The sequence below is a fragment of the Thermobia domestica genome, chromosome 17, assembly GCF_964235325.1.
Source record: "Thermobia domestica chromosome 17, izTheDome1.hap1.1, whole genome shotgun sequence".
In the NCBI taxonomy this organism is placed as follows: Eukaryota; Metazoa; Arthropoda; class Insecta; order Zygentoma; family Lepismatidae; genus Thermobia; species Thermobia domestica.
In genome coordinates this window covers 80,014,974-80,042,202 of record NC_137470.1, presented here as the reverse complement: position 1 = coordinate 80,042,202, position 27,229 = coordinate 80,014,974, and the positions used below count along the sequence as shown (strand labels likewise).

The following is a 27,229-nucleotide window of genomic DNA, read 5'->3' as shown; positions in this document are numbered from 1 at the left end:
ACGATATATAACACATGCCGATCCCTGCGTTTCTCTCCGGAGGCGGGGGAAGGAGTTGGTAGTAAAATAATTATTGCCTATGATTGCAATCTGTTCATATCATAAAACTTTCATGTGCACTACAAAACCTGCCCTGCATTCTGTGCCTCAATGTTGGCATGATTGTATACCGCAACACGTTCCCTGTTTATTGTAAAAGATCATCAACTTTTCCCCTTATGCACTATAGGTATTTTTCTACTACATGTGTAAGAATAACATATGCCCGCTGTGTACATACCTTTTTTGCATTTTGCGTCCACCACATTCGATCCGTCATATTGCATTTTGTACGTTTAACGTTGAATTCGTATTAGGAGATTACGTAAACATCTATTTACCTGCTTTCAGTTCCATAACAGTATTTTACATTTTGTCCGCCATTCTGAATTTTACACCGCCATTCTGAATTTTACACCTTTAGCATCTGATTCATACACAGCGACGTCGAATATCTCAATATATCTGATTTCAGATTCATAGCATGTTTCTTTGTAATTTGTGTCCGCCATGTTGGATCCGCCAATTTGATTTGTAAATATTTGGTGTCAGATTCGTATTCACCTACCTTTCAAACCTTTATTTACCACGTCTCAAAACAATTACGTCATAGCTTCTTATTTTGTCCACGTTTTTTTTTGGTGTTCCGGAGCGAGCCTTGTTCCGATTTTTTACATGAGAGATGGGCCGAGTAGAAGTTTTTGAAAAATGTGAATTTTCCTTCAATTTCACTTTTTGGCACCCAGTATCATGGAACTAAAGTTACCATAATTCCCTTATTTTTTAAGTCATTGGGCTCGCCAAAGAGTCAAACGAAATCAACTTTTGCTCTTTCAGTAGATCCTAAGTAACCTTGCGAAAGGTTAAGCTGTCAAACATTAATGGGCATCGAAAACAAATTTTAGGTTTTTTTTTTTTTTTTTTTTTTACAAATTGTACTATCGCTCAAAAGTTACAACTATGAAACTTTTAAAACTTTTTTGTACATTCATTATAACACGTACATGCTATAGTGAAAAAAATAAAGAGGGTGTTTTTTGTATTTTTGTAATTATTATTTTTTATGTACGGAAATATACAGTTTTAAGTTTTGTTTCAACTTGTGTCATTGCTCATACGTTACAACTATGACACTCTTGAAGCTTCTTTTTATAGAATCATATTATCACATACATGATATGGTTAAAAAATACAAAAGGTGCTTTTGGTATTCTTGCAATTATTATTATTATTATTTGTGTTTTAAATGTACAGAAATATACATATTCACTGTTGTTAATAAGTTATGCGTTTCCTCTGAATTAGTGATGGCCAATTCTGGAATTTTTGCTTTCTGGATTTCGGAAAGTAAAATCGGAAAAATTTCTGAGTTCGAAAAAATTCTGATTTCCGAAAGATCTGGAATTCGGAAAAATTCCGGAAATTAAAATTTCCGATTTCGTAAAATTTTGGCCATCACTACTCTGAAGTAACAACTGACACAATTTAAAACTTTTCAAATAATCATCTTAGTAAATTTTAGGTATGCATGAAAATAGAACTGGTGTAATGTGTAACTTTAATATTACCATAATATTATATTTTTGTGCTTTGCCTATGACTTTCAAGCTTTTTCCCAATTGTATCATCGCTTACAACTATCAAACTTTTGTAACTTTTATAGGATTAGTTTGCATTTACTAGGTATGATTAAATAAGAAAAAGATTGATTGATTGATTTTGAGTTTTACGTCCCGTTCAGCAGCGAGGCTATATGAGACGTGGACCTACTGATTAACGTGGAATCCGAACCACATGAGCTCCCGCCGGGAATCGAACCCGGGTCTCCCACGCCAAAGGCGCGTACGCTAAACGCTTAGCCACGGAGGAGCTAAATAAGAAAAAAGAGATACCTTGTTTGTAATAATCTTGCGGTTTTGTGAATGGAAAATATAGGCTAGCAATATGAGATGTTAAGTGATTATTACAAACCCTATCAACAGAAATAAGAAAAAATAGACTAATGTACATAGATAAAAACAGTAAAAATACATACCAGTAATACTTCTTAGAATTACATAGATTTACATGGAAAATGTTGTGTCCTATATTTCACAGGTTGTCCTTTTCGCTGATGATATGATGTCTGCTTTTAATTTTGCTTTCAGGTGCGTAAGTCAGGGCTGATTGGAGTAGTATAAGTTGGATACTTCTAGCGCACCTTTCGTCCTCCCTCGATGAATTTTCCTAAGTTTTAATCCAAGTGATAAATAACTAACTAACTAACTCTATGGCCTATGGAACCCGGAGGTTCAATGCCGCCTTCACAAAAGCTCTCCACTGACTTCTATCCTTAGCTAACTCCATGCAGTTTCTACTTTGTATTCCAATCTGTGTGAGATCCATCTTCATATTGTCCTCCCATCAGCGCCTAGGTCTTCCTAATGGTCGTTTTCCGATTGGTCTTCCAGTCAAGACTTTGAGAGCGTTTCTACTTCCTTCCATTCTAGCTACATGACCCCCCCCACCTAAGCCTCCTAGACTTGACGACCCTAACAATGTTGGGTAAACCATATAAATTATGTAGTTCCTCGTTATGAAGTTTCTGCCATTCCCCATTCCCGTTCCTCTTGGGTCCGAATATTCTTCTTAGGATCTTGTTCTCAAATGCTTTCAGTCTATGTTCTTCCCTCAGAGTAAGCGACCATGTTTCGCAGCCATACAAAACAACACGCATGATTATGGTTTTGTATATTTTTAGCTTCAAATTCCTCGACAGAATTCGTGACGACAAGATATTTTGAACCGAATAGTAACACGAATAGTGATAAACATTGTTTTAAGTTTCGATAGCGAATTTCATATTTTTCCTTTTCGTATAAAGTTGTTAACAGTTTTGATTGTTTTGAGCCAGGTAGACACAGATTTTGAGGTGCTAATGGGTAGTCTTTGTGATAGTCATGTAATTCTTTGGGATATTCAAGATCAATTTCTAAAATGTAACCAGCATCAGAATCATCAGGTATATTTGTGAAATTAGTTTCTCTTATCTCGTCTTCACTTAACCATCTAAATCCCTTAAATGGCAAGTATTGGCTCATTGCCCATCCATACAAGTTGTTAGCATCCAAATACATTAAGTAAGAATCTTCTTTATTTCCATCGTATTCTTCCATATATTTGTTGTTTGCTTTTACATATCTTCTATTACATTGTGAAATTCCACCTCTTATGCCTTTCTCTATCATCAAAGCCATATTGTAATGTTAGTAACTTTAGTTTTTTATTTGTCGTCTTTAACACTGCATCCCAACCTAAACCTGGTGCTGTCATATACCAAGCTGGTTCAAGACGATAAGCTTTAAGACATGTTTCTCTAAAGTTCTCAAAAACATCTGCTAATAACAACACATCATTTTTTAGGTATAGGTCATGGTACTGTCCGAGATTATTAACTTTAAATGTTTTCCATACTTTCCTTGCATGCTCATAATGCTCATCACTTATATATGTGTTGTTAAGCTAGTTGTAAAATGCTTCCTTTGGTGGTAATTGCCTCTGTCTAAACTTATTCCAGTCACTAACATAATCGTACGGGTAAACACCTTTTCTTGTTACAAGTTTAAATTTCTTTTCGATAGGATAGAAGTGTTGTGTGTGAGTCATTGGTTCTCTCGTTAGTTTTAATGATAATTTGTCTAAACTACATGTGATAAATCTAAATAAATCTAAGAATTTTAATTTGATAGTTCCAACTTTTTACTGAATGAAATGTAACGTTCGTTATTTGGTATTAATTCTATTTGCTCTTTATTTCATCGTAGTTCTTTTATAAGTGTGAATCATATCCTGGTAAGTTATGTATAATTACTGGTACAAGCTTAGGTATTCTAACTTTTAGATTACAGTTTTTACATAATGCAGTTACAAACTCGCGTGTTATATGATCATGATGTTTAACTTTACAGTTTTTTGGAGTATATTTTACTTTACAGTAAGAACAGCACTTAGATTTGGTGAACTCTTTTAACTCTTTACGTGTTAAAGGTAATTCGTTATTTTCTCTATATATGTTCGATGTTTTTTTGGCTTCTTTCTTTAACATTCTTATGAACTTCTTAACTGCATATTTACCTCTATACACAATAGGATCTATTTTGCTTCCATCATTTTTACAATATAGTAACAAAATCCAGATGGCTTATGCTGCTGATATTTTTTTGTATATGATTCATCTCTTGGATAACATTCTTCGCAACCCATAACCTTATGCAATAGACATTCGAAATCAGTATAAATCACAAATGGCATCTTCATTGTATATTGGTAGTTTTGAAATTCAGCGTATGTATCTTCTGGTGGCATTTCTATCTTAACAGCTTCGTGAGTATAACAATATTTTTCGTGTTTACATAATGCATTTTGTGAGTAAAAGTATAATAAACATCGATCACATAAATATCTTCGAGCTGTCTTTTTTGTTGTCTGAGTGCTAACTAACCTACTTAGGTCTTTAATCCAACAATAGTGTGTTTTCTTTTTTACATATAATAAATTCACATGAGTGTCTTTTTGGTTTTTAGTATGATATAAAACGTACACCATATATTTTTCATCATCATATGTATAAAAGTTAAACGATATATCAAGTCGTCTTTCAATTTTTGGGATGTCAGTTTTACAGGATAATCGATACCTTTAAATTTTTCTTCCAAGTCTTTAAGAACAGACTTGTACTTTGATGGTCGTTGTGAATCTTTTTCAACAGGATGTAATGCAGAAGCTATTGAATACAAGAAACATTTTCCATCTTTGTTCTTTACATTGATAACAGCCTTTTTCCTTTTAATTTCATTTGGTAGTTCTATGTATGATGATCCTCTATACGGTGCATATATATTAAGAGCTAGCTCTAACTGGTTTATATTTGTAAGAGCCCATCCAGAACCTCTAGCTTGAAACTCATCCATTCTTGCTTGCAATATTTCTTTAGCATCACTTATGAACTCTTTTAGATTGGTTGATTGGAATACCTCTTGGCTGCTGGTGTTAAAGTAAAAGTTTTGAGTTTCTTTACCTTTCTTATATTGACAGTTTGTTAAGAGATTAACCTTTAACAAACCATGTTTTTAAAAGCTGATGTTTAATCTACTTATTAAAGCCTTTGATGTTGAAGTAATATATTGTTCTAGAGGATCGTGTTCTTTGTACTCTGTTTGGAATCTCCATGTTTCTAATCTTGATTTCATTGTCGTTTCTTTGAGCTTTACATCAATTGGTAGTGATTCAGGTTTTACTTTTGGTTCTTCAAATATCTCTTCTTTAAATGGAAACAGATTTAAAGCTTTTTTCCTGCCTAATCTCTTAGGTTTTGGTATTTCAAAGATGTCTTCTTGAAACGGAAATGTTTGTCGGAAATGTTTGTTTGTGTAAACATTGGTTTTGTTCATCTTCATGTTCTTTAATACGGTCAATAAGTTCTGCTTTTCTTAATCGGGAATAACCTTTTATCCTGTTTCATTTACATAAGTTTTTCAATTCAATTACAGTATGCTTAATTAAATTCATCATTACTTTTTCGTTTATATTATACAAAAAATAATTTAAGCATTTTCGTCATCTAATACAACAGCTAATATTCATGTCACGTAGGAAATCTCGATGTCTTTTTGCATATTGTATTAGAACATGGCTTTCATGGGAATAACTCATCAAAGATACTAACGATCTAATGAAAACTAATTCATTGTTATTATTCTTTTTTGAAATCTACCTCATCATTTTCACCACTATCATTTGTAGGCTCAAGTTCTTTGTCACTATCATTTGTAGGTGCAAGTTCTTTGACATACAATTTGATTCTGGTGTATGGCTTTCAATACTTCATTCTCTTTTTCTTTTAATAATATTTCTTGTTCTTTTAATAATATTTGTTTTTCTGGTACTGCTGTTATGAGTTTAAGATATTGATGAATATGGATAAGTTTATTGTGTATCAAATCACGATGCTTATCCATATTTATTATACACAATATTTAAAAAAAATAATAATTATTTTCTTCTTGTTATAAAAAACGAGGTTATGGAAAGGAAAACTATCGCACAAATTAAACAATACTGTAGAGAGAAGGAATACATGGTTATTCAAAGCTTATGAAAGCAGAAATAATAGCCTTAACCAACGAGAACAGAAATAAGTATTTAGCAACAACTGCTGCAAATTCACAACAACCAAGAAAAAAAGATAAAATAATGATGAATAAAGATGAGCTTATAAAAGACATTATACTAAAATTAAATCCTGAGCATATTGTAAACTACTTTTAAAATCCGCTATGTAGAAATATGGTTATAAATGCACTTAGTATTCGAAAATTCAAAGAACGGAAACAAATTTCAGAAATAAAGAACTTACCCGATGACTTTCTACATATCTTCAAAAACAAGATACATTGGTGTTCAGTTACATCAACCAATAAACTATCACTTTCTCTTTTTGAACGTTGTAAAGAACACATCGATTGGATCAAATTATAAAACAGGAAAGACTTACTTAAACACGAAGACATTATTAATAACTATGGTGATAAACTTTTCTGGGACAAATTGTGTGAACGAAGGTATGGTTCATAGTGTTATCATCATTTAAAACCAGAATTCGTACTAAACCATAATAAACATACAAGACAACACATTCCTTGGGAAGACTACACGTGTGAATACGCTCAACAAATGAGTGAAGATTTTCTTAATGAGTTTAAAGAAGTTGATTTGCTCGTGTTTACAGAAGAATATAACTGGGAAAGTTTTCGCAAAAAACAAGCAATTAAGGTTTGTACACAATTTGAAGAATATTTACATTGGGGTACAAATTTGCTCAAACTTACATTCCTAAAGACCTTTAAAGACAAACATCTTTGGGATATAGTTTCTAAAAGTTGTCGCATCTCAGGAAAAGAACTAACAGCCTTCTTGACAGAATTTGATTCTAATATCGATTGGTACGAGATTACACCACTGCTAGATGAAACACATGTGAGAAAATATCTAAATAAAGTATATTGGTCAAATGGTAGTTTACATGATAAAAGCGAAAAATTCATTCTCGAGTTCGAAAGCAAAGGTTTAGAATTAAACAGCATAATACGTACTTATTGGGATAGGAAGTTCTCTGAAAACTTTCTAATGAAAAACAATGGCAAGATCGATATATTTAATTTCTTAAGAGTAAATAAGCATGTTCACGATTCCCTGAGAAACAAACTAATGCTACTCTTAACAGGTTTGCGTTTGACAGACAACTCAGAAGAATGCCCAATATGTAAAGAAACAAAAACTGAATAGTGTAAAACAACATGTAAGTATGTGTTTTGTGTTAAGTGTATGCTTATCTGGTTAAGAGATAATAACACTTTTCTTTTGCGTAGAGCAGTTATTATACTTAACAACAACAACAACACTAGTAACAGCAATGAATATTCTGAAGAAGATCCTGATTTTGTTAATCTTGTTTTGTGAAGATAATTCTGGTTTTAATAACACGCTTTTTTTTCTGAAGAAAATCCTGATTTCGATAATCCGTTTATTCTGAAGAAAATCCTGATTTTCATAATCCGTTTTGTCTGAGGGAGAATGGAACCAACAACAGCGAAGATTGATGTTAAGCTTTTATGAAATAATAATCAAAAAAGCTATATTAAAAGTTTTTACATAGGATTAGATGTTAACCAAGTATGTAAACAATCAATTTCTTTAACCAAATCTTCTTCTGATAGGGATGTCCGAAACTCATTACCCTTACCTTTACGAATATCTAGTTCTTCTTCAACTAGGTTGAATAACTTAATACTGTTAGGATCTCGAAACTTTTCGTGCATTATCTCATCATTTGCATATTTGTGTTCTGCTTCATTAAGAGGCTTATATAGACTTCTGTTTTGCCATCTGATTGCGTAATAAGGGAAAGGATCATTAGGTTTGTTCTTCTTGTATATGATTAGGCAATTATCTTTTGAAACATCATCTGTATATGGTGCTGGTATTTCTTTTAAGCCCTTGTTCTTAAGACATAACTTTTCCATCTGTTTTTCTATATCTTGCATTCGTGTTTCGAGTAATTCGTTGTCGTCTTTATATTGCTTAAAGTCTTGGATGAAGTAGTCTTAGATAATATGATAACACTTATTATAAAAATTTTAGATAACCAAAAGGCAACAGCTAGAAATATTTTCTTGTATACATAAGTTCCAGTGATGATTGAGGTTGCTTCCTTGTCTCCTCCTTTTATTGGGTATGTGGAATAGCAATTCCTATAATTAGAGGAGTTGGTTAATTCTAGCTCATAGTAACTTATTAACTCTTGTGATTCTTTATTTTTAACCAATTATCAAACCTCTTACCACCATCTTGACACAACTTAGTAGCATTGAAGTATCCTGTACTCTTATCCACAATCTCCCGGCGGGAGCTCATGTGGTTCGGATTCACGTTAATCAGTAGGTCCACGTCTCACATAGCCTCGCTGCTGAAAGGGACGCTAAAAAGATATTCAACTCAATTTTTTCTTATCCACAATCAGTTTAAAATCTCCAAAAATACCATACCCATAATTGTCTTTATTCTGTTCGTAACAAATATTGTTTAAACTATCCATAGTACTCGCATATTTTGCTTAGAATTATTTTTAAACTTTATTTCGTTACCAGCTTGTTTTACTGTATAAGATGAGTTTTTGAAGTGACCCGAATTCGGTCCACTTAGCTTGTTATTGTAGTATTCTAATATTTAATTTGAATCTTTATTTTCTAACCATTTTTTAAATTTTCTACCTAGCATTTTGCACAATTTAGTAATATTGAAGTAACCTGTGTTATTATCTATAATCAGCTTAAAATCACCAAAAATACCATACCAATACCATACCAATACCATACCATACTATACCAATACAAAAAATACCATATCTTTGTTCTGCTCGTAACATGTCTCATTCAAACTTTTATCCATACTAACCTTTTATGGTAATTATTCCATAAAAGACAGCATTTATATTTACATTACATTACTTTTATCTATCCAGCTATTATGCGAATCATCAAATCCTAACCATTTAACATATACTTTATCACCTTTCTTTCTCAACACCTTTTACACCAAGTATTCATCTTTATGTTTCGTCTTTGATAGTTCTGGTTCGTAAAATCTACCTTGCACATCTTCTTCTAAATCTTTAATCCTATACGTAGGTGGGTAAGATGGAATAACTTCTCTAATAACAAATACTTCTGTTGACCAATATATCCTTTCTCAAATAAACCTTTCGATTTACTTATACGAACATAATCGCCAATCTTATACTTCGGCTTAACATGCTTATATTCTTTCTTACACACTTCATCCAATATTGTTTGCTCATTCTTTTTATTAACTTCTATAGGTTTTAAACCAATTGTTCTATGTATACGATTATTATACTCGCTAAGTAGTGTTGGTAATATCTCTATCCATTTATAATTTCCTTGTGTTGTAAATTTCTTCCACTTGTTTTGTTTAAGAGTGCTATTTAATCTCTCAATAACAGAAGCTTTCTTCTCAGTATTGGTTGAGTAATGATTAATCTTATTTTCCTCCATCAACTTCTTAAATTCTTTATTGTAAAACACTTTACCTAGATCAGTTTGTAAGTTACTAGGTTTTCTTGTTCTTAATGTCGATTCAAATGCTTCTGTAACATTCTTACCGCCCTTATCTTTAAAAGGAACAACAAACGTATATTTCGAGAATACATCTATAATCGTTAACAAATACTTCTATTCTTTGTTTAACTTGGAAACACCTTTTAATACTCCACTATCCATTTCTACAAGATCTGCTTGCCATAAATCATATATACCTTTAACAATAACACTTAACCTAGGATAATTCTTTCTGGAAGGTTTGTGAATTTATTCTATAAGGTCTTCTCTAATACCTTTACCTTCTTCCAGTCAATCTTTCTTTTTAACGAATTGAGATTTAGTAAGACCACATACAGAACAAATACCTTTCTTAATATATCTCCCGTTTTTGTTTGTTCTATTCTAATAGTATTTTTCTCCGTATCTGTTAATTTCTTACACTTAACACAATACATGGTATTTATTGTATAGAAAATCATTTAAGTTCTCATTCTATGTACATAATAACAGTCAGTAATTGTCCTTCTTCGAAAGGCGAATTTTCATCTGCTTGAAACGTAATTATATCACCGTTTTTAACGTCTAAAGGAAAAGATTGAACTAGAATATCGTTCAAAAATATATGTAGATAGTATTTATCTAAACTTAATTCCATATGCATTGTTTTACTTTATAGAGAAACTTATAACCATTCGATAGATTAAATATTCCAAAGATTGGGTTTTAATATTCTTAGATCTCAATCGACATAATAGTTTTATAGTTCCTTTCTTCACAATGAACATATTTGCTTCTTTGTTTGATGTTTGCAAATCTCCTTTTGTAACAAATTTATCTATATAATTCTTTCTAACAATATTTTCTAACTGCGATGACATTTCTGCTTTGTATTTATTGAATTCTGATATAAGAACCTTTGGACTAAACAAAAGAACTATATTATTATTAGTCTTTTTGATTTCTTTCCGAAAAGCGTTAATATCATTATCTTTATGTATGTGTCTTGTAATGATTTTAATACATCTTCAAATTTGTTTGTATCACTTTCTAATTGACTATTTATTGGTTCAAGCTGATGAAAAGTTACATCTTGTTGGTCAATAGCATGAGCTACATTAACAAGTCTTTTTTAATCAACCCATGTTATATTATTTGTTGTAAAAACTTTATATAGATCACTGAGGTTTCTGAGCTCTTCACTAATGACATAATTCTTCCTACCTTTAACATTACCAAAGATATTCATATTTATTATATACAAAATTTATATTTATTTAACAGCGAGAAGAACAGTTATACGAGCTCCACCAAAATCAATCAAATCATCATTCTCATCTCGAATTGAAACTTTGAAATTATTAAATTTGTTGTGATGTATTGGGAAAAATATCTTTTCACTAGGTTCTCGAATATAATTTGTTCTCTAAATTCTGCATTTGTTCTAAACGTCGCTATTAAATCTGTTTCGTTATTTGTTGTATCATTATGTTTTAAAATCATACCTTCTGCTAAGTCACAGTGAATATTTATAGTATCAAATGGATGAAACTTTGGTACCTTATCTCTAACATGTTCTATGTTTTTAGCCAAATTTTTCACACTAAAACCTAATACAGTATTAATGGTATCTAAAATTATATCACAATGTACGTTAAATATTTTAACTCTATTTTTCTCTCTGTCCTCAGAAAATTTAATATTTTTAAAAGCACTGGTGGCGTATGGAAAATTTGATTTAATATATTCTTCTAATTCTTTTAAACTATATCGGCCAGGTTGAACTATGAGTTGCTCTGAAAGTACATCATCGCTAGAAATTGTCAACTTATTATTTTTTTCTGTAATGTTTGATGTTAAATTTGTTGTACAAAATCCTGTAACAGCTACTTCTAAATCGATTTCAAATGGATAATGCAAGTACATGCTTAGTACAGATGAAAAACCGTTTAAATTAAATACTTTCATTTATTTCATAATAAATTTGAAATGAATAAATGGGATAATCATGTAAGGTTATCAGACCAAACTGTAAAAAAAAAGAAAAATGGTAAGTTGTTACCTGATGATATCAAGTGTTTAATTGTAGGACCTAGTGGTTGTGGTGAAACAACACTAATGATTGATAACTTTTTACTAGCACCAGATTGGCTTAAATATACAAATGTTTATATCTATTCTAAAATTCTACATCAGCCTAAATATCAAAAGTTAATATTTTTCCGAGACATAGAACGAGATATTAATTACACAATTGCAATAGAAAAAGGAAACAACGAAGAGGTTATTCCGTTAGATTACTGTGAGAACGATTCTGTGATAGTGTTTGATGATTTCATTTTAGAACAACAAAACCATGTTAGAGAATATTCTACTCGAGGTAGACATTAAGATTTCAACTGTTTCTATCTCGGATAAACATAGTCTAAAGTACCATAACAGCTAATCAGAGATAAACTTTCTTTGTATCTTTAGACAGGACAATGTAAATCTAAAGCACACATATGATGAATTTGTTGGATCTGATATGTCGTTTGAAAAATTACAATCACTCTGCAATAATTGTTGGGAAGAAGAGCATGGTTTCTTAACGGTAGATATGTCTAGGAAAACGAATAATGGGAAATACAGAAATAAAATCAGAAACTTTTTAAAAGTATAGTGAAACAAAGGGACGAAATGCCTCCCTTGTCAAACATACATCTTCACACAGTTGTTATTAACGAACCTCGAACGTACTATCTCATTATAAGACCAAATCAAACCGGAGTAAATCTTAAACATGAACAAACTCAAACGAAAGTACTTGAAACGCAGATGAACGTAGATGAACGTGTATGTTGTGTTACGTTAGGTTATGTTACGATGTATTATGCTATGTTTTCATTTTTCTTTATATAATAAATAAGTCAGTTAGATGCTGCTGAAGCTAAGAAATATATAAAGTTAAAGTACAACTTCTGAAAAGATTTAAGGAAATTAAACAAACTAATCGAGGTAAATATGAGAAATATAAAGAAGAAGATCAGCTTGTTACAGATGCAATTAAAGGCTTAGGACAAAATATAGCAAAAGTAAAAGAACAAAATAAAAATCTAATTCATGAGTTAGTTCCGGTTTGTAAATAAAAGTGCAAGACTAGATTCTGATTTACTTGAAACACCTCCAAGAACAAGTTATGATTGTTCAATAGGTGATGATGATTCGCCTGTGACTAAAGAAATTAAATACATGAGAAAGCGCATTAAGGATAAAGTAGATGGTATAGAGCCAATTGAAAAAGGAACACAATTTGGTAAAGTTGCTACTAGATATTATAGAACAAGAGACGATAAGGTTTTTGGAATACAAGCATATAATAAGGATGGGAATATAATAAATATGATGGGAGACACAGAAGTTAAAATAAATTGTGATGATTTAATAATAAACAATCGACATTGTACAGGAACAGAAGGCTTATGGGAATTCTTAACAAGAAGCAATACAACAAATTATCATGAAGATGATTTACAAAAATATACACAGATATTTATTGATTCTAATGTTGTATTTCAAGATAACAATCCAAGTAGAAGAAAACAAAGGTCTAACAGAGGTGAAAATATCTTGAAATCATTAAACCAATTTGGGAAGAATATATAAAACCAACACTAGAACCAAATCCGCCAAGAAAGAAAACACCAAAGTCGGGAGAAGGAATAAAAATATACAACGGATTACCTAAAGAATATATATGGATGGATGATGTGAGAAAATTAGTAGATAGGTTAATAGTTATAGATGGAGACGAAAAAGCTGGAAATGATTACTTTTATGAGAAAGTAGGCATAATGGATATGAATAATTATAAACTCTCGCAATTTATTCCTAATGACTCCAAGGGTATAGGTTATTTGATAAAGAGATTTAATACGTTACCAGCATAATTTTGGAATAGTGAGAAGTGTGGAAAAGGATTGATGAATAGAATTTTAAACATGAAGGAAATACCAGAGTTACATATTCCAGGCTACGAATTTTGTGGACATTTTATGAAGCTACAGGAAAGGTTAGAAAGAGAAAATAAAGGATTAACCCCCTAGAAGAAGCATGTAGAAAACATAATATTTATTACAGTGTTAATAAAGATACAGCTTCTAGACATATTGCTGACAATGAATTAGAAAATAAAGCATGAGAAAGAGCTTTTGCTAAAGATGCAAACTTCTTAATAGAACGGTTACCAGATTTAGGAGCTGCTTTCACTATGAAAGCAAAAGTAAGGTTTGGTTTAGGTTTATAAGTAGTTTGTTATTTTTATGGATTTTGCCATAACGTTTTATAATAAATATATAAGTATGAAGTTGTGTAATTTTACATTTACACTGACTAACGAGGAACTTAAACAATTAAATATTCATCACATTTTAACCAAGAAACAGTTAAATGATAAAGACAGAAAGATGAAAGAAGGTACAAAAATGCGTTTAACTCTTTCTATACCTCATGTTAAGAAAATAAACAAAGTAATAAAGGTAATTGATAATAAAGTTCATTATGGATGTTTTTTATTTACAATTCCAATCATTCTAGCTTTAATAGGTGCTCTAGCTTCTGCTGCTAACGGAGATGCTGCTATAGTCAAAATGGTAAATGATGCAAAATACAATAAAGAGGAAATAGAAGAACAAAAGAGACGTAACTTAGCGATGGAAGAGAAGCAAGGTGGTAAGCTTCCAAAAAACGTAAAGCCCAAAAAAGTAAAGAAATTAAACCTTTAAGTAACTTGGATTTAATACATCTTCTTAAACGGGTTAAGATAAGAAACTTTAGAGGTGTCTTTATGAGCGAAGAAATACCTAAAAAGCCAGAAAAGAATGAGTGTGCCAGTATTAATTTTGATACGTCTAAAAATATAGGAACTCATTGGATTTTTTATTGGAAAAAAGGAAATAGAATGTATGTATTTGATTCATTCGGAGGTAATCCCCCAAAAACACTCCTAAAATTTCTTGTTTATAATATAGAGTACAGTAGCAATCGTATACAACATTTTAACGAGGTAATCTGTGGGTATTTGTGTATCGTAGTATTAAAATGTTTAGAGATGAATATAGTTTTTCAGAATTCATCAGTAAAGTTAATAGGAATAAGGATATTTGAAAAAGTTATATTTAAGTTTGTTTCATGGCTTTAATCCATAGAACGATAAAAATATTTTTCTTTATAATAAATATGGATAAAATGGAGTCATATGAATTACAGTCCTTTAAACCTAATCAAAAGACAATTGAAAACTTAAATAAACCAAACAGATCTATTGAGTTTGATATAGATATTGGGGATGGGTTTGTTCATTCTTAACATGGTGATGTGTATGTTACTTTTGAAATTAGAGGTAGAGATGCAGATGGCGAATATACTGCTGGCCAAAATATTAGACTTGTTAATAACTTCTTCCCGCATCTGTTTTCTCAAATACAAGTTAGTAAGCATAGACAGATATTGGATATTATAGATTATCCTGGTTTAATTCGACAGCTATAAACACATGCACGATTTCGAAACCAAAAGCAAATCAATATGATGAATGTGGATGGGAAGGAATTACCTGGGCAAGAACAGATGAAGAAATAGTATTTTTACTAAGACTTTTACCAGGATTCTGTTCTGATTATAAAGATATTATGTGGAAAGGCGGATTGAAATATACGTTTAAAAGAAGTGGTTCTGATGATAATGCATTTGCTATTTGGAAAACAAAAAAGGAGGATGGAACATATGAGAATGATCAACCACATCCTAGTAAAGTTAAGATTACAAATGTGGAATTGAGAATGCCTATTGTTAATTATGAATCTAACTATGCTGCCTTCCTAAGAACTAACATGTTAAAAGAAGGTGAATTCCTATCTCCTTCAACACATATCAATGTTTACAGAAATCAGTTACAAGCAAATATTTGGAATTCAACCTAACCACACAATTTAGCTCAAGTGAATTTGATATGCCTAATTTCGTGATTGCATTTTCCAAACTGATAGGAATGATAATCAAGAAAGAGGTTCAAGCTATTCTGATCATTGTAAAGTAAAGAATATCCATTTTCGTAATTCTAGAAAAGAGTCTTTTCTTTTAGAATCTATGAACTTACATTTTGAAAAGCATAAATATTTCAGACCTTACGAAATGTATACGATAAACAAGAGAGTGACAATTGGAAACAGTGAGATGTTTTATTATCCTAAAGAGTTTTTTTAAAATAGACAAATGTTTGTAATTTACACAAGCAAGCATAAATCAGTAATTGTAAATGATAGAACTAATTTGAAATTGACTGCTAAGTTTGAAAGCGATGTGGCAGATAAAACGATTTGTTATGTTGTAATAATTGGTAAGAAAAACTTTGAATATGATGTGCAAAAGGAAAAGATGATTGAGAAGATATAAATCAATTATATGTTTATTAGATTTGTTTAGTTTGCAAGTGTTTTTATGGCAATAACATAACAACTTATTAAATAAAATGAATATTCCAGATAACATTCCACGAGAGAATCTAATTGCGTTAATTGAGGATACAATATTAACACTCCTGAACTTACTAGCGAAAAATAAGAGAAAATTTAAAAGATTAAAATGTTTTTATGTAACTCTTATTGCATTTTCGATAATACTTTCTGCTTCAACAGGACTTATAAAATATTTATTTCCGTAACAGTCCATTCAATTATTACAACAGCATTTGCATCTACTTCTCCTGTTATCACTGGCTTATCTACATGATTTAACATAGCTTCGAAGAAAGAATGTTATAAAAATATGGTTACTCAAATTGCTATGTTTAAGGATGAGCTTAATGTTATTAAAGTAATAAATGGAGAATTAACAGAAGAACATATAAAATACATTGTTGATAGAATTAACTATATGTATAAGGAGATAAGATTATTACAAAAATGAACATTTTTTAAAAAGTTTTCTGTACAATAAAAAATGGCATCACAATTAAAGAAAAAAGCAATATAAGCATTTTAAAACTTGTTAAATTGCAAGATCTAGAGGAAGGAAAATCATACGAAATAACCTTAGGGAAATTGATACAAACAAAATACACTGGTGAAAGAGTATTAGTACATTAAAATGAAAAATACAAAACCATATTACTCCGAAGATATAATGAGGATACCGAACAAATTTTAAAAGAAATAAAAACTAACAAACAGTTTATGAGGTATGATGGAATGAAATATCTTTTTAATGGTTATAAAATGTACCAACTCTTCTTCAAAAATGAACCTAAGAACTAACCAAAATGATTATTTTTTTTTTAAAAAAAGTGATTAACTGAGTAGTTAGTATGGGTCCTCGAAAGAAATTCATTCTTACTAATAATTTCAATGTAATTGTGAAAAATGTGCAAAACGAAACGCAAAAATTTTTCGAAATCAATGGATGTTTATTCAGCTTGAACTACGAACAATGGACTGATTTTAAGGAATCATTGTTTCCCATAGAGAACGAAGTTAGCAGCAGATTCCATTACCACTATCGAAACTTGTAATTTTAAATATGTTTTAAGTGTTTTTATGGTTATAAACTCATAAAAACTGAAATTGAACATTCACGGTGCATAAGGAAAAGCAGTACTTTTGAATGCCATTTGAATTTTAAAGATCCATCTATAAATAAGATAGTTATTTGAGTTTTTGAAAGAATATTCTTAGATTTATGAAACCAACAAGACAATTCAAAAGATAGTAAATTTATTCTTCTATTGATTTTCGTTTGAATTTTTAAAAACAATGAATATTTGGCGAAGTTATAACAAATTCAAAATTTGGGAAATTTTTTACGGTTTTTTTTTGCAAAATGTTATTCTTTAGAAAAAGTTTTAGAATTTTAAGTAGATTATGATAGTATATTTTACTATTCAAATATCTCAATTTTATGATTTTTTAGTATTGCAAACTTAGGACCAAATTTGTTACTAGACTTAGGAATTTTTTTAAACTTTATGTGTCGGCAACACTTATGGATCAGCCAAAGACTAATTGTCAAGAATTAAATATCAGCCCTCTATCTCTTATAGGAACCAAGATATCCAACAATTTTCATATTTTTTGTTTTGAATTTGCCGGCTAGGTGATTATATTCAAGTAGTTACGCACTTATTCAATATATGGCATTTACATATCATTTAGTTTATCAATTTGCTAATAGGCGGTTCTTGCTGTTATCAAACTTCAAATAGTTATACGTTTCTCTAACAGATGACTGTTTTTATGCATCAGTTTCGATGGCGTTACATACCATTTAGTTTATCACTTTGCTAACAGATAGCTCTTGCTGTTGTCAAACTCTTCAAATAGCTAAACGCTTATCTAGCAGATGACTCTGTCTTTATGCATCTGTTTCTTCCTGTGCGAATAAGAGAGTGAATTTTCTCTTCATTATACAGCGCTAGCCAGTACCTCAATTTGATAGCGCGCGGTTCCATAAAGCTTGTGATTTGTAACTGACAACGTAGGTTCAAATCCTTGCCGAGGACTTGCGAATTTATATCTGCGGCTGGGGTATAAATTTGTAATTTCTCAAGGAACTGTAAAGTGAATTGAGATAACGGTTGTGTTCCAGCTCAGATGGCTAAAATGTCTCCACCTCTGACTCACGTGTGGGATTTGACTAGGCGTCTCTGATGCTTGGAACCAAGAAATTAAAAGGAGAGGGAGAGGGGAAACTTAGCGCCAGAGGTAGGATGGGAACAATAAGATTGTGAGCTGTGTGGGTGAATGTTGTGACTCGTATTCAGATAGGCGACTATACCCAGGTTGGGTGGAAAGCCACAAGTTCATTTACAGACCTCAAAGGAAGGATGGAAAGTACATAGAAATTGAACAAAAATCCTGGGATCCATCTGCGGGGAAACAACAACAACAAAGATCAGGGCTGACCTGTCAGGTGTATCCCCAGGATTTCTGCGACGGCAGTTTTGCTGAAATAAACTCTGATTTTTTAAACATATTTATCTAACCTATTTCGAATGATCTCGTGTTAGAGCGTTCTAGCGCTGGTATTGAAATCGTTCATAAGAATCAGTGAGAGATCATCTATTCCAGTAAATGCTGTATTTATTATACATTCTTTCTCATTGATTTTTTAAAGTTAATTTTTAACCGATTTTAATGATTCAAGTGTCAAGTGAAAGCTTATTAACTGGAGATTAAAATGTCGTAAATATATTTTGTGTAGGATTCCATTGTAAGTTTTTAGTTATAAGTTTAGGATCCCATTGTAACTTTAAAAATGCAATGAGAAGAAATGTATAATAAATATAGCATTTACTGGAGTAGATGAACTGTCACTGATTCATTTGAACGATTCCAGTTCCAGCGCTAGACGTAACCCACTTATACTACTGATTGGATATTAAGAGATGGAACTGGAACTTCCCAGATGTTATTTTGAAATAGCATCCAACAGAAGTTTTCATTTCCTAGCCAATAGAGTATAGAAGACCCAGAGCGATTCATGAGTTGCACTCTGATGTACAAAAATAATAATTTAAAAAATTCCAAAAGTAAACTTATTATGTTTTAACCATAACCTGTATGTGATAAAATGATCCAATAAAAAGGTTTCAGGTGTTTCATAGTTGCAATTTACGAGCAATGACACAATTTGTAACAAAACATAAAATTGTATATTTCCATACATGTAAAGTACCGAAAAAAATAATAATTACAAAAATACCAAAAGCACCATTTTATTTTTAACCATATCATGTATGTACTAAAATGAGGCTATTAAGAAGTTTCAAAAGTTTCATAGTTGTAACTTACGAGCAATGACCTAATTCGTAATAAAACTTAAAACTGTATGTTTCCATACCTGTAAAATACCAAGACAATAATAATTCCAAAAATACCAAAAGCACCCTTTTTAATATTCAACCATATCATGAGTGTGCTAAGATGATTCTATTTAAAAAAAGTTTCAAAAGTTTTATAGATATAACTTACCAGCAATGACACAATTTGTAACAAAACTTAAAACTTTATATTTTCGTACATGAAAAATAATAATTGCAGAAATACAAAAAAAGCATTATCTTTATTTTTTAATCACACTATGTACATTTTAAGATGAATGTAAAAAAAAAAGTTTCAAAAGATTTATAGTTCTAACATTTGAGCAATGGCACAATTTGTGAAAATCTTTAAACCTTTAAATTTGCTTTGTATGCCGATTAATGTTTGATAGTGTAACCTTTTCCAATTTTTCTTAGGATCTAAAGAGCAAAAATTAAACTTTCATTTGAACCATGGATGAACCCAATAACTTCAAAAATAAAATAATTTAGCATAAATTCATTGGTATTAATCTATGAAAAATGTTGAAGAAAGTCTGAGACATTGAAGCAATGCTCTAGGTAATTTGACATGGAATGAACCTAAAGGAACATGTAATGTCTGAAAACGAAAAAAAGAACCAAGAGGTGTGAACCAGTTGAAATCACATGCATCGAAAGTGAGTGACAATTACCCAGCAAGTAGTAGAGAGGCAGTGTCAGTGCTTAAAGTGAGCCGGAGGGCGCAGACACTGCATACCGGCAAATCAGACTGTGTCGGAATTTAGTGTGTGCAACATTGTCACTTTACAAATTTCCGCATTAATTTTTAATTAATATTTTGGTTCGGTATATGAAACGACTATTAATGTGATTTATCGTATCAGATCAGGAACATGGATCAGGAATTATTTACTTTCAATATTGGCAGCGTTCTGAGAAATTACTGTGGATAAGCATTTTGTGGAGGCGGCTATTCACTGAAGCCACTTTAAACCCTAGGCAGTATGTATGACTAACGAACAGCATTGGAAAGATGGAGCATGGGTACTGCCATTCTGACTGAGTGACTGTGGTTTAACCTGGTACTTTTGCCAGGCCAGGGATAGTTAAATTGTAATTTTTTTTTTAAAAAAAAAAACTTTTTCTTACTAAAGCAGGATATAAGAAAGAATTTTTCGAAATGCGTATCGTAAAAAAAGTCAGGATAAGATTTTCTTAAAGAGTAGTGTATCTAGTAAATCTCTGAAACTAGTAAAATGAAACTAGACATATAAATTTCCACTGTAAAAAATCAACACATAAAAGGGAAAGATCAAATCGTGAATTTTCTTTAATGTTCGAATTTCCAATTACTTATTCAGAAAATATTTATAAAGTAAAGAAGTATTTGATTAAGCTGGATGCGTGAAACTCGGTATTTCAACTTTTAACTAAAAGCAATAAAATATATGTTTCAACGTCTTGAAAATTACATTTCTAAGAGTGAAGCAGGGCCAATTTCTATACTGCTAAACTTTTCCACTTCCTATCAGTTTTGGACAGCAAACTATTTTCCTTCAGGTTTGGTTCGTTCAATTAAGCAAATGGGAATACAAAGTGGATGATTAATTAGGTTATTTTAATTATTTTAACATGTTGATGTAGTTTATTTTTTAATGTGTTTCTTTCACAGTCTATTATAAGCCTTACTAAATTGCTGTAATTATTAAACACAGACTAACCCACACTTGGGGGGCCAAGAGTATGTTTTGGGTGTTAGGTCGTCATTTGCCGTCTGTCACATAACCTTTGATTTTTACTTCACGTAGAGTAAAGGCTCAGGTCTCAAAAATGTAGTTAACCTGAAATATATTATTATTATTATTATTATTATTATTATTAATAATAATAATAATAATAATAATAATAATAATAATAATAATAGCTAATTCCAACGGTAATAACTACGTTAAAAATACTAAAGCAATTGTTAATAATGGTAACGAGTAAAGAGTAGTTAGGTATGGGTATAAAAACTATTTGCTACGCAAAGAGTTGAATATGATAAGTATATGTAAAAATAATTTACTTCGAATCAGCACAAAGAAAGCAAAATTTATGATGTATATAACTGAAACTCAACATTATGTTACTAATAGGAGGTCAACGGTGTGGGAATATAAAAAGCAGACATTATGAAAGATCTGGGAATCACATTTGATAGCTTGTTAATATGTTGTCATCACACAAATGCTATTATGCAAACAGCAAGAAAGAATAATAGGCTTTATTTATTAATTTATTTATTATTTCAGAGCGATAGAATAAGTATTTATACAAACTACTTCTAAGAACTAAGCTAGAATCTGGTTGTGTAATATGAAACAATGTATCTAAAATTTTGACTAACAGATTGATAGTATTCTTAGCACAAAAGCGATGGTAACGCCACAGGGGATTTTTAGATCCAGTGCCGTTTATGACTAGTGCCGCGTCCCCTTCCTCTCGTAGCCTTAAGAGAATATAATTAATTTCATTGTATAATTCATTCTGATCCTTTCCATTATATATTCATTTGGTAGGTGTGCGTGAATGGAAGTATAGTATAATTTCACTTGTAGTTGGATTCTTAAAAAATGACGACAGTGCAATTGAAGCACAAGCTTTCCGATGGAATTTTTCCATTCAGGCCATTATTACCATAAGTTCCCATTCCTTCTAAAACGTTTGTTTATTATATTATTTGTTCACGTAGAGTGACCGTTTCGAAGAAAATTTTTTTTTTTGATTGTCGGTCACGCGTGCCCGACGCGGCGTAGAACTTAAAATTCCTTTGTCTGCGCCGCGTCGGGCAGCCTGTCGGTCACCGTCCCGATTTGCATCTTTATTATTCTTTTCAACACCTCACGGGTTCTGGTGATTTTTTTTTTTTTGTTTTATGCTATTACTCTAGCCTGGTGTGTGGAAAATATTGAAATATTAGTTTTGTCTGTTTCATCAGGAACTCATTGTTGATACGAAGAAAACTTTTTTCGTTTGTTGGAATTATAGTGCGTTGTATATAAAACTGCAATATGTCTAAACGTAAAAGCACTCTGAAACCACGTAAATTGTTTGTATCACCATCAAAAATTGAAAATACACTTTATGAGGACATGTCTGATGAGAACTTCGATATATCTTCCGAGGATGATTCAGATTATATACAAAGTGTTTCGGATGAGAATTCTTGGAGTACATCAAGTGACAGCGAAGCTGAAAGTGGTAATATAAGTGGTAACGTAAAGAAGAAATTACATATTTCTCCTCCGGATGGATGTGATCTTCTCTCCTCTGCCTCTACGTCTCAAGGAGAAAATATACGCAGTATATCGTCCAACAGTTGTATATCTTCAACGCCAACAGCACATAATCTTCCACGTTATCATCAACGAAGTAAGGAAGTAAGACCTGGTACGTACCAGCAATGGACACAACCTACGGGATGCCAAGCGCAAGTAATACAATTTATGGAAAACGAAGGTGTGAACCCAACTTTTGCTGCAGCTTTAGCACAGAGTGAACCTGGTGAGTTTTTCTCTTGCATGGTGGATGATAAGGTGATAAATTTGATAATTGATCAGACTAATGTGTATGCCATTCAAGTGTTAACAAGTGTTTATGATGTAGGACCGTCGTCAAGATTACACGATTGGGTACCGACTGACAAAAATGAAATCAGAAAATTTCTAGGTCTAGTTGCGTATATGGGAGTAGTGAAAATGCCATCGTTGTCAGATTATTGGAGCAAGGAAGACATGTTCAGAAACACTTTCGCGCCTTCTATCATGTCAAGGAACAGATTCGAAATGCTTCTTCGTATGATCCACTTTGCTGACAACAATGCGTGTCCTCCAGGAGACCGGTTTCATAAAGTTCAGGGCCTGATTGATTTGTTAGTTGACAATTTTCAGAAAGCTTACACACCATCTGAAACAGTTTGTGTGGATGAGACCCTTGTACCATTCCGAGGGAGACTTATTATGCGGCAATATATCAAACAAAAAAGACACAAATATGGTATTAAAATGTTTAAATTGTGTTGTGGATCTGGTTATACATATAGACTTTTAGTATATATGCTGGTAAAAACTTGGAACACACCAGAACAACTCCTACATCTGTTGTTATGTCTCTTTGTGAACCGCTTTTGCACACCGGAAGAACAGTTTGCACGGACAATTGGTATACAAGTATTGAATTAGCAAAAAAACTTTTAGATGCCGATACTCATTTGATTGGGACGCTGCGTTCAAACAGAAAGGGCAATCCTCAAAATGTTTTAAACAAGAATCTGAAAAGAAAAGAAGTTGTAGCTAAACAAAATGAAAGAGGAATAACGGTGTTAAAATGGAATGATAAAAGAAACGTTCTAGTTCTGTCGACCAAACATTCAGATGAAGTTGTAGATGTGCAGCGCAGATGCGGACAAATCGAGAAGCCTAAGATGACAGTGGAATATAACAAAGCAAAATCGTCTGTAGATATGTCAGATCAAATGGCGGCGTATTCATCTCCTCTAAGAAAAGCTTTGAAATGGTACCGCAAGCTGGCATTCGAATTACTACTTTCTACATCAATGGTGAATGCCCTGATTTTGTACAAAGAAGTTATTGGAGATAATATAAAAGTTGTGGAATTCAGAAAATCAGTAATCCGTTACCTGGTCGCTCAAAACATACAACCAGCAGAAAAAGCAATTCCAATGTGCAGGCCCAGAAGATTTCGACACGAATTAAGAAGACGACAAGGAAAAGCAAAACAAACAAGAAAATACTGTAAAAGCTGTTACAAAGAGAATACTACAGTGATGTCAAGGAAGTTGGCAGCAAATCGAACGAAGAAAGTAGTTACCTACTGCACTTGATGTGAAGGTGAACCAACGCTTTGTTTGAAGTGCTTCAACAAATGCCACAGAGATCTTTCCATGTAAATAAATGTTTATGTTAAGTTTACAAACATTCATAATGTAAAAGACAATTTGCAATATATAAAACAAAATTTGATACTAAACAATATACTGTATGTAACATTTTCTACGAATTTCACATAAAAATATTATTTCTATTTTATGTAAGCATGATATATGTAAGCATTATATATGTTATTTCTATTTAATGTAAGCATTATGTAACACAATATTGTTTCAAATATGTAATACAATATTTAAAACAATATTTGTATATTGAATAATGTATGTAAAATATAAATATCTCGCTCCGAAATTTATTGTGTTCTTTAAAGCAAAAATAGTGATTGGGGGAAAAGTTTAGTAGTGCACTTTCTACTACAATCTATTGTGTGTACCCAGAAGCAAATTTAAAGTTTGTGCAGTAATTCAGTTCTGTTGTTGAAATAAATAAAAAAAACATTGTTGTGTCGGTCACCAGTGACCGACGCGGGAGGTAGGGATTTCTTAGAATCGGGCACACGTGCCCGACGCGGCAGTCAACGTGTTAAATGCAGAAATAGTATAAAATTATTTGTCACGAGCTACTAGTGAGAAACCGAAATGGAAATTCTATTTCTCAAAATGTTGCAACTTTAAAAAAATTATTTTCAATTTTTGTTTTAAAAATATATTTACGATTTAGGTTTTGAAAACCAAAATTCGATATTTTTGTTTTCTTTCTTCATAATGCAAACTTTATTTAAAGTGAATGTGGACGAAAACATTTAAGAAGTGGAAATAATATGTATAAACAGAAATAGTGAACTCTCATGTCTGCATCTATATCATTTGTATCGTGGCGGACATAAGTCATTGATTAGGTAATGGCGACTGCTTTAAAACAAATGCAGAGTATCAGAATTAAATCTGTCATTTCTGTAGATTTGTGTGGATAAGAAACATACTTGTGAACGAAAAGTTTAAGAACAACGCGTGTTGTTAATATAAACTTTGCCGAAGATCATCATAAAAGAAATACGAAACAATTTTTGAAGCGAAGAAAAATAAGATAAAAGTTTGCAACCGGAGGCAAAGAAACCTAACGTAACCAGACTAAAGACGAATCATTTGCAGCGTAGTGGTCGCAGTACAGTGATCAAGGCGCTTAACCAGTAATCTAGAGGTTCTTGGATAGAATTAACGTCAGGCAAATTTTCTTTTATTACTTTAGGAATTTTGATTGCGGTTGCTCGGCGATGACACACGTTTTATTATATTCAGATATTTGAATACTCCGACATTTCAATACTTGAACTATCAAATTTTCAGGAATAATAATAGAAATAATAATAATTATTATTATTATCTCATAGAAGATTAAAAATTTCAAATTTATTATCGCTTAGGCCATACCAGTATAAACAGAAACGTGATATTTGGCAAAGAATGTTTCGGTTTTCTTTAATGTTGCCCATGAAAAGAGGAATTACTAGTCTCGGTTCTAAAACAAAACAAACAAAATGGGGATGAGAATTAACATTTCATATTCGAGACGGGACAAGCCTAACTCAAATTATCGTCTCGCTTTGGAGATGAGAATCGAGACGAGGCGAAAAGTATCGTAAACATTTCTCGTCTTATCTCGACTCTCGAAATAGTGTATGCCACTTTTTAGGTAACAACGGGAGCTCATGTGGTTCGGATTCCACGTTAATCAGTAGGTCCACGTCTCATATAGCCTCGCTGCTGAACGGGACGTTAAACTCATAATCAACTCAACTCTTTAGGTAACAAATGCTCTGTAGACTGAATTTTATACGCTATTTTGCTACTTTGTATTTTAGAGCTCACTGAATTATGTTATATATGAATGTGTATATTCTTTTGTAGCAAAGCTTTTATAATGACATCTGCATATTCTACAAGTTAGTTTATTATATGCCTTACTGTTCAATGATATTTAGTTATTTCTATTACAGTTATTTTCCTTAAAACGTTCAGTAGAATATTTTCAACGTGAAACTTTATTCAAAAGCTTTAGTTTAAATTTGGGTAGTTGCAGAGGTGAGTCTTGAAGTTACGGAACCCCTTCCCCGAGATCCCTACGTTTAAGTAAGTTTTGTCAAATTTTAGGGGAACTTTAAAACATTCATTATTATTATTATTATTATTATTATTATTATTATTATTATTATTATTATTATTATTATTATTATTACTGAAGTGTTGCTAATTTAATGGTCCACACTGTTCCATCCAGCTCAAGCATAGTGGGAATTGTCTAGAACAAACACCGTGTGTGTAGGTTTTGTCCGGGTTCCTCCCACTTTCTTTATTCGAATTTTCTTTCATTCTCATGATCAACGTCTTCTTTAGCTTAGCCGGCATAACGATTACTTAAAACCAAATTTTCTTATAGCTCTTGTGAGTTCACCATCCCTTCTTTCTACACGAAATTTTCCTGGAAACTTCCCGCCTAACGTTTAGCTACTTGTAGGGATCTATGCAGAGTGTATGTCCTCATGGTTCTGACACATCTCACAATCCCTACTATTTTGTAACTTTGTCTAACGCTAGGGCCGATTTTACAGATTTTAATACAATCTGTCCTCATACGGAATTTGTCTTCTATCTTATTATTATTATTATTATTATTATTATTATTATTATTATTATTATTATTATTATTATTATTATTATTAGTATTATTACTGAATATTTCAGACCTCAATATTACATCCTATTAAAATCCAAATAAGCATACTGAACTTAAGAAAATTGAAAGGAAATTTT

The 27,229-nt window shown here is 31.6% G+C and overlaps 1 protein-coding gene across 1 annotated transcript; it reads left to right on the top strand.

Moving 5' to 3' along the window:
- The first annotated feature begins 23,992 nt into the window (after positions 1-23,992).
- Positions 23,993-24,412, top strand: LOC145674071 (uncharacterized). The gene has a single exon (XM_081743892.1). It carries the CDS (start codon positions 23,993-23,995, stop codon positions 24,410-24,412), a length of 420 nt encoding a protein of 139 aa, XP_081600018.1.
- The last annotated feature ends 2,817 nt before the right edge of the window (positions 24,413-27,229 follow it).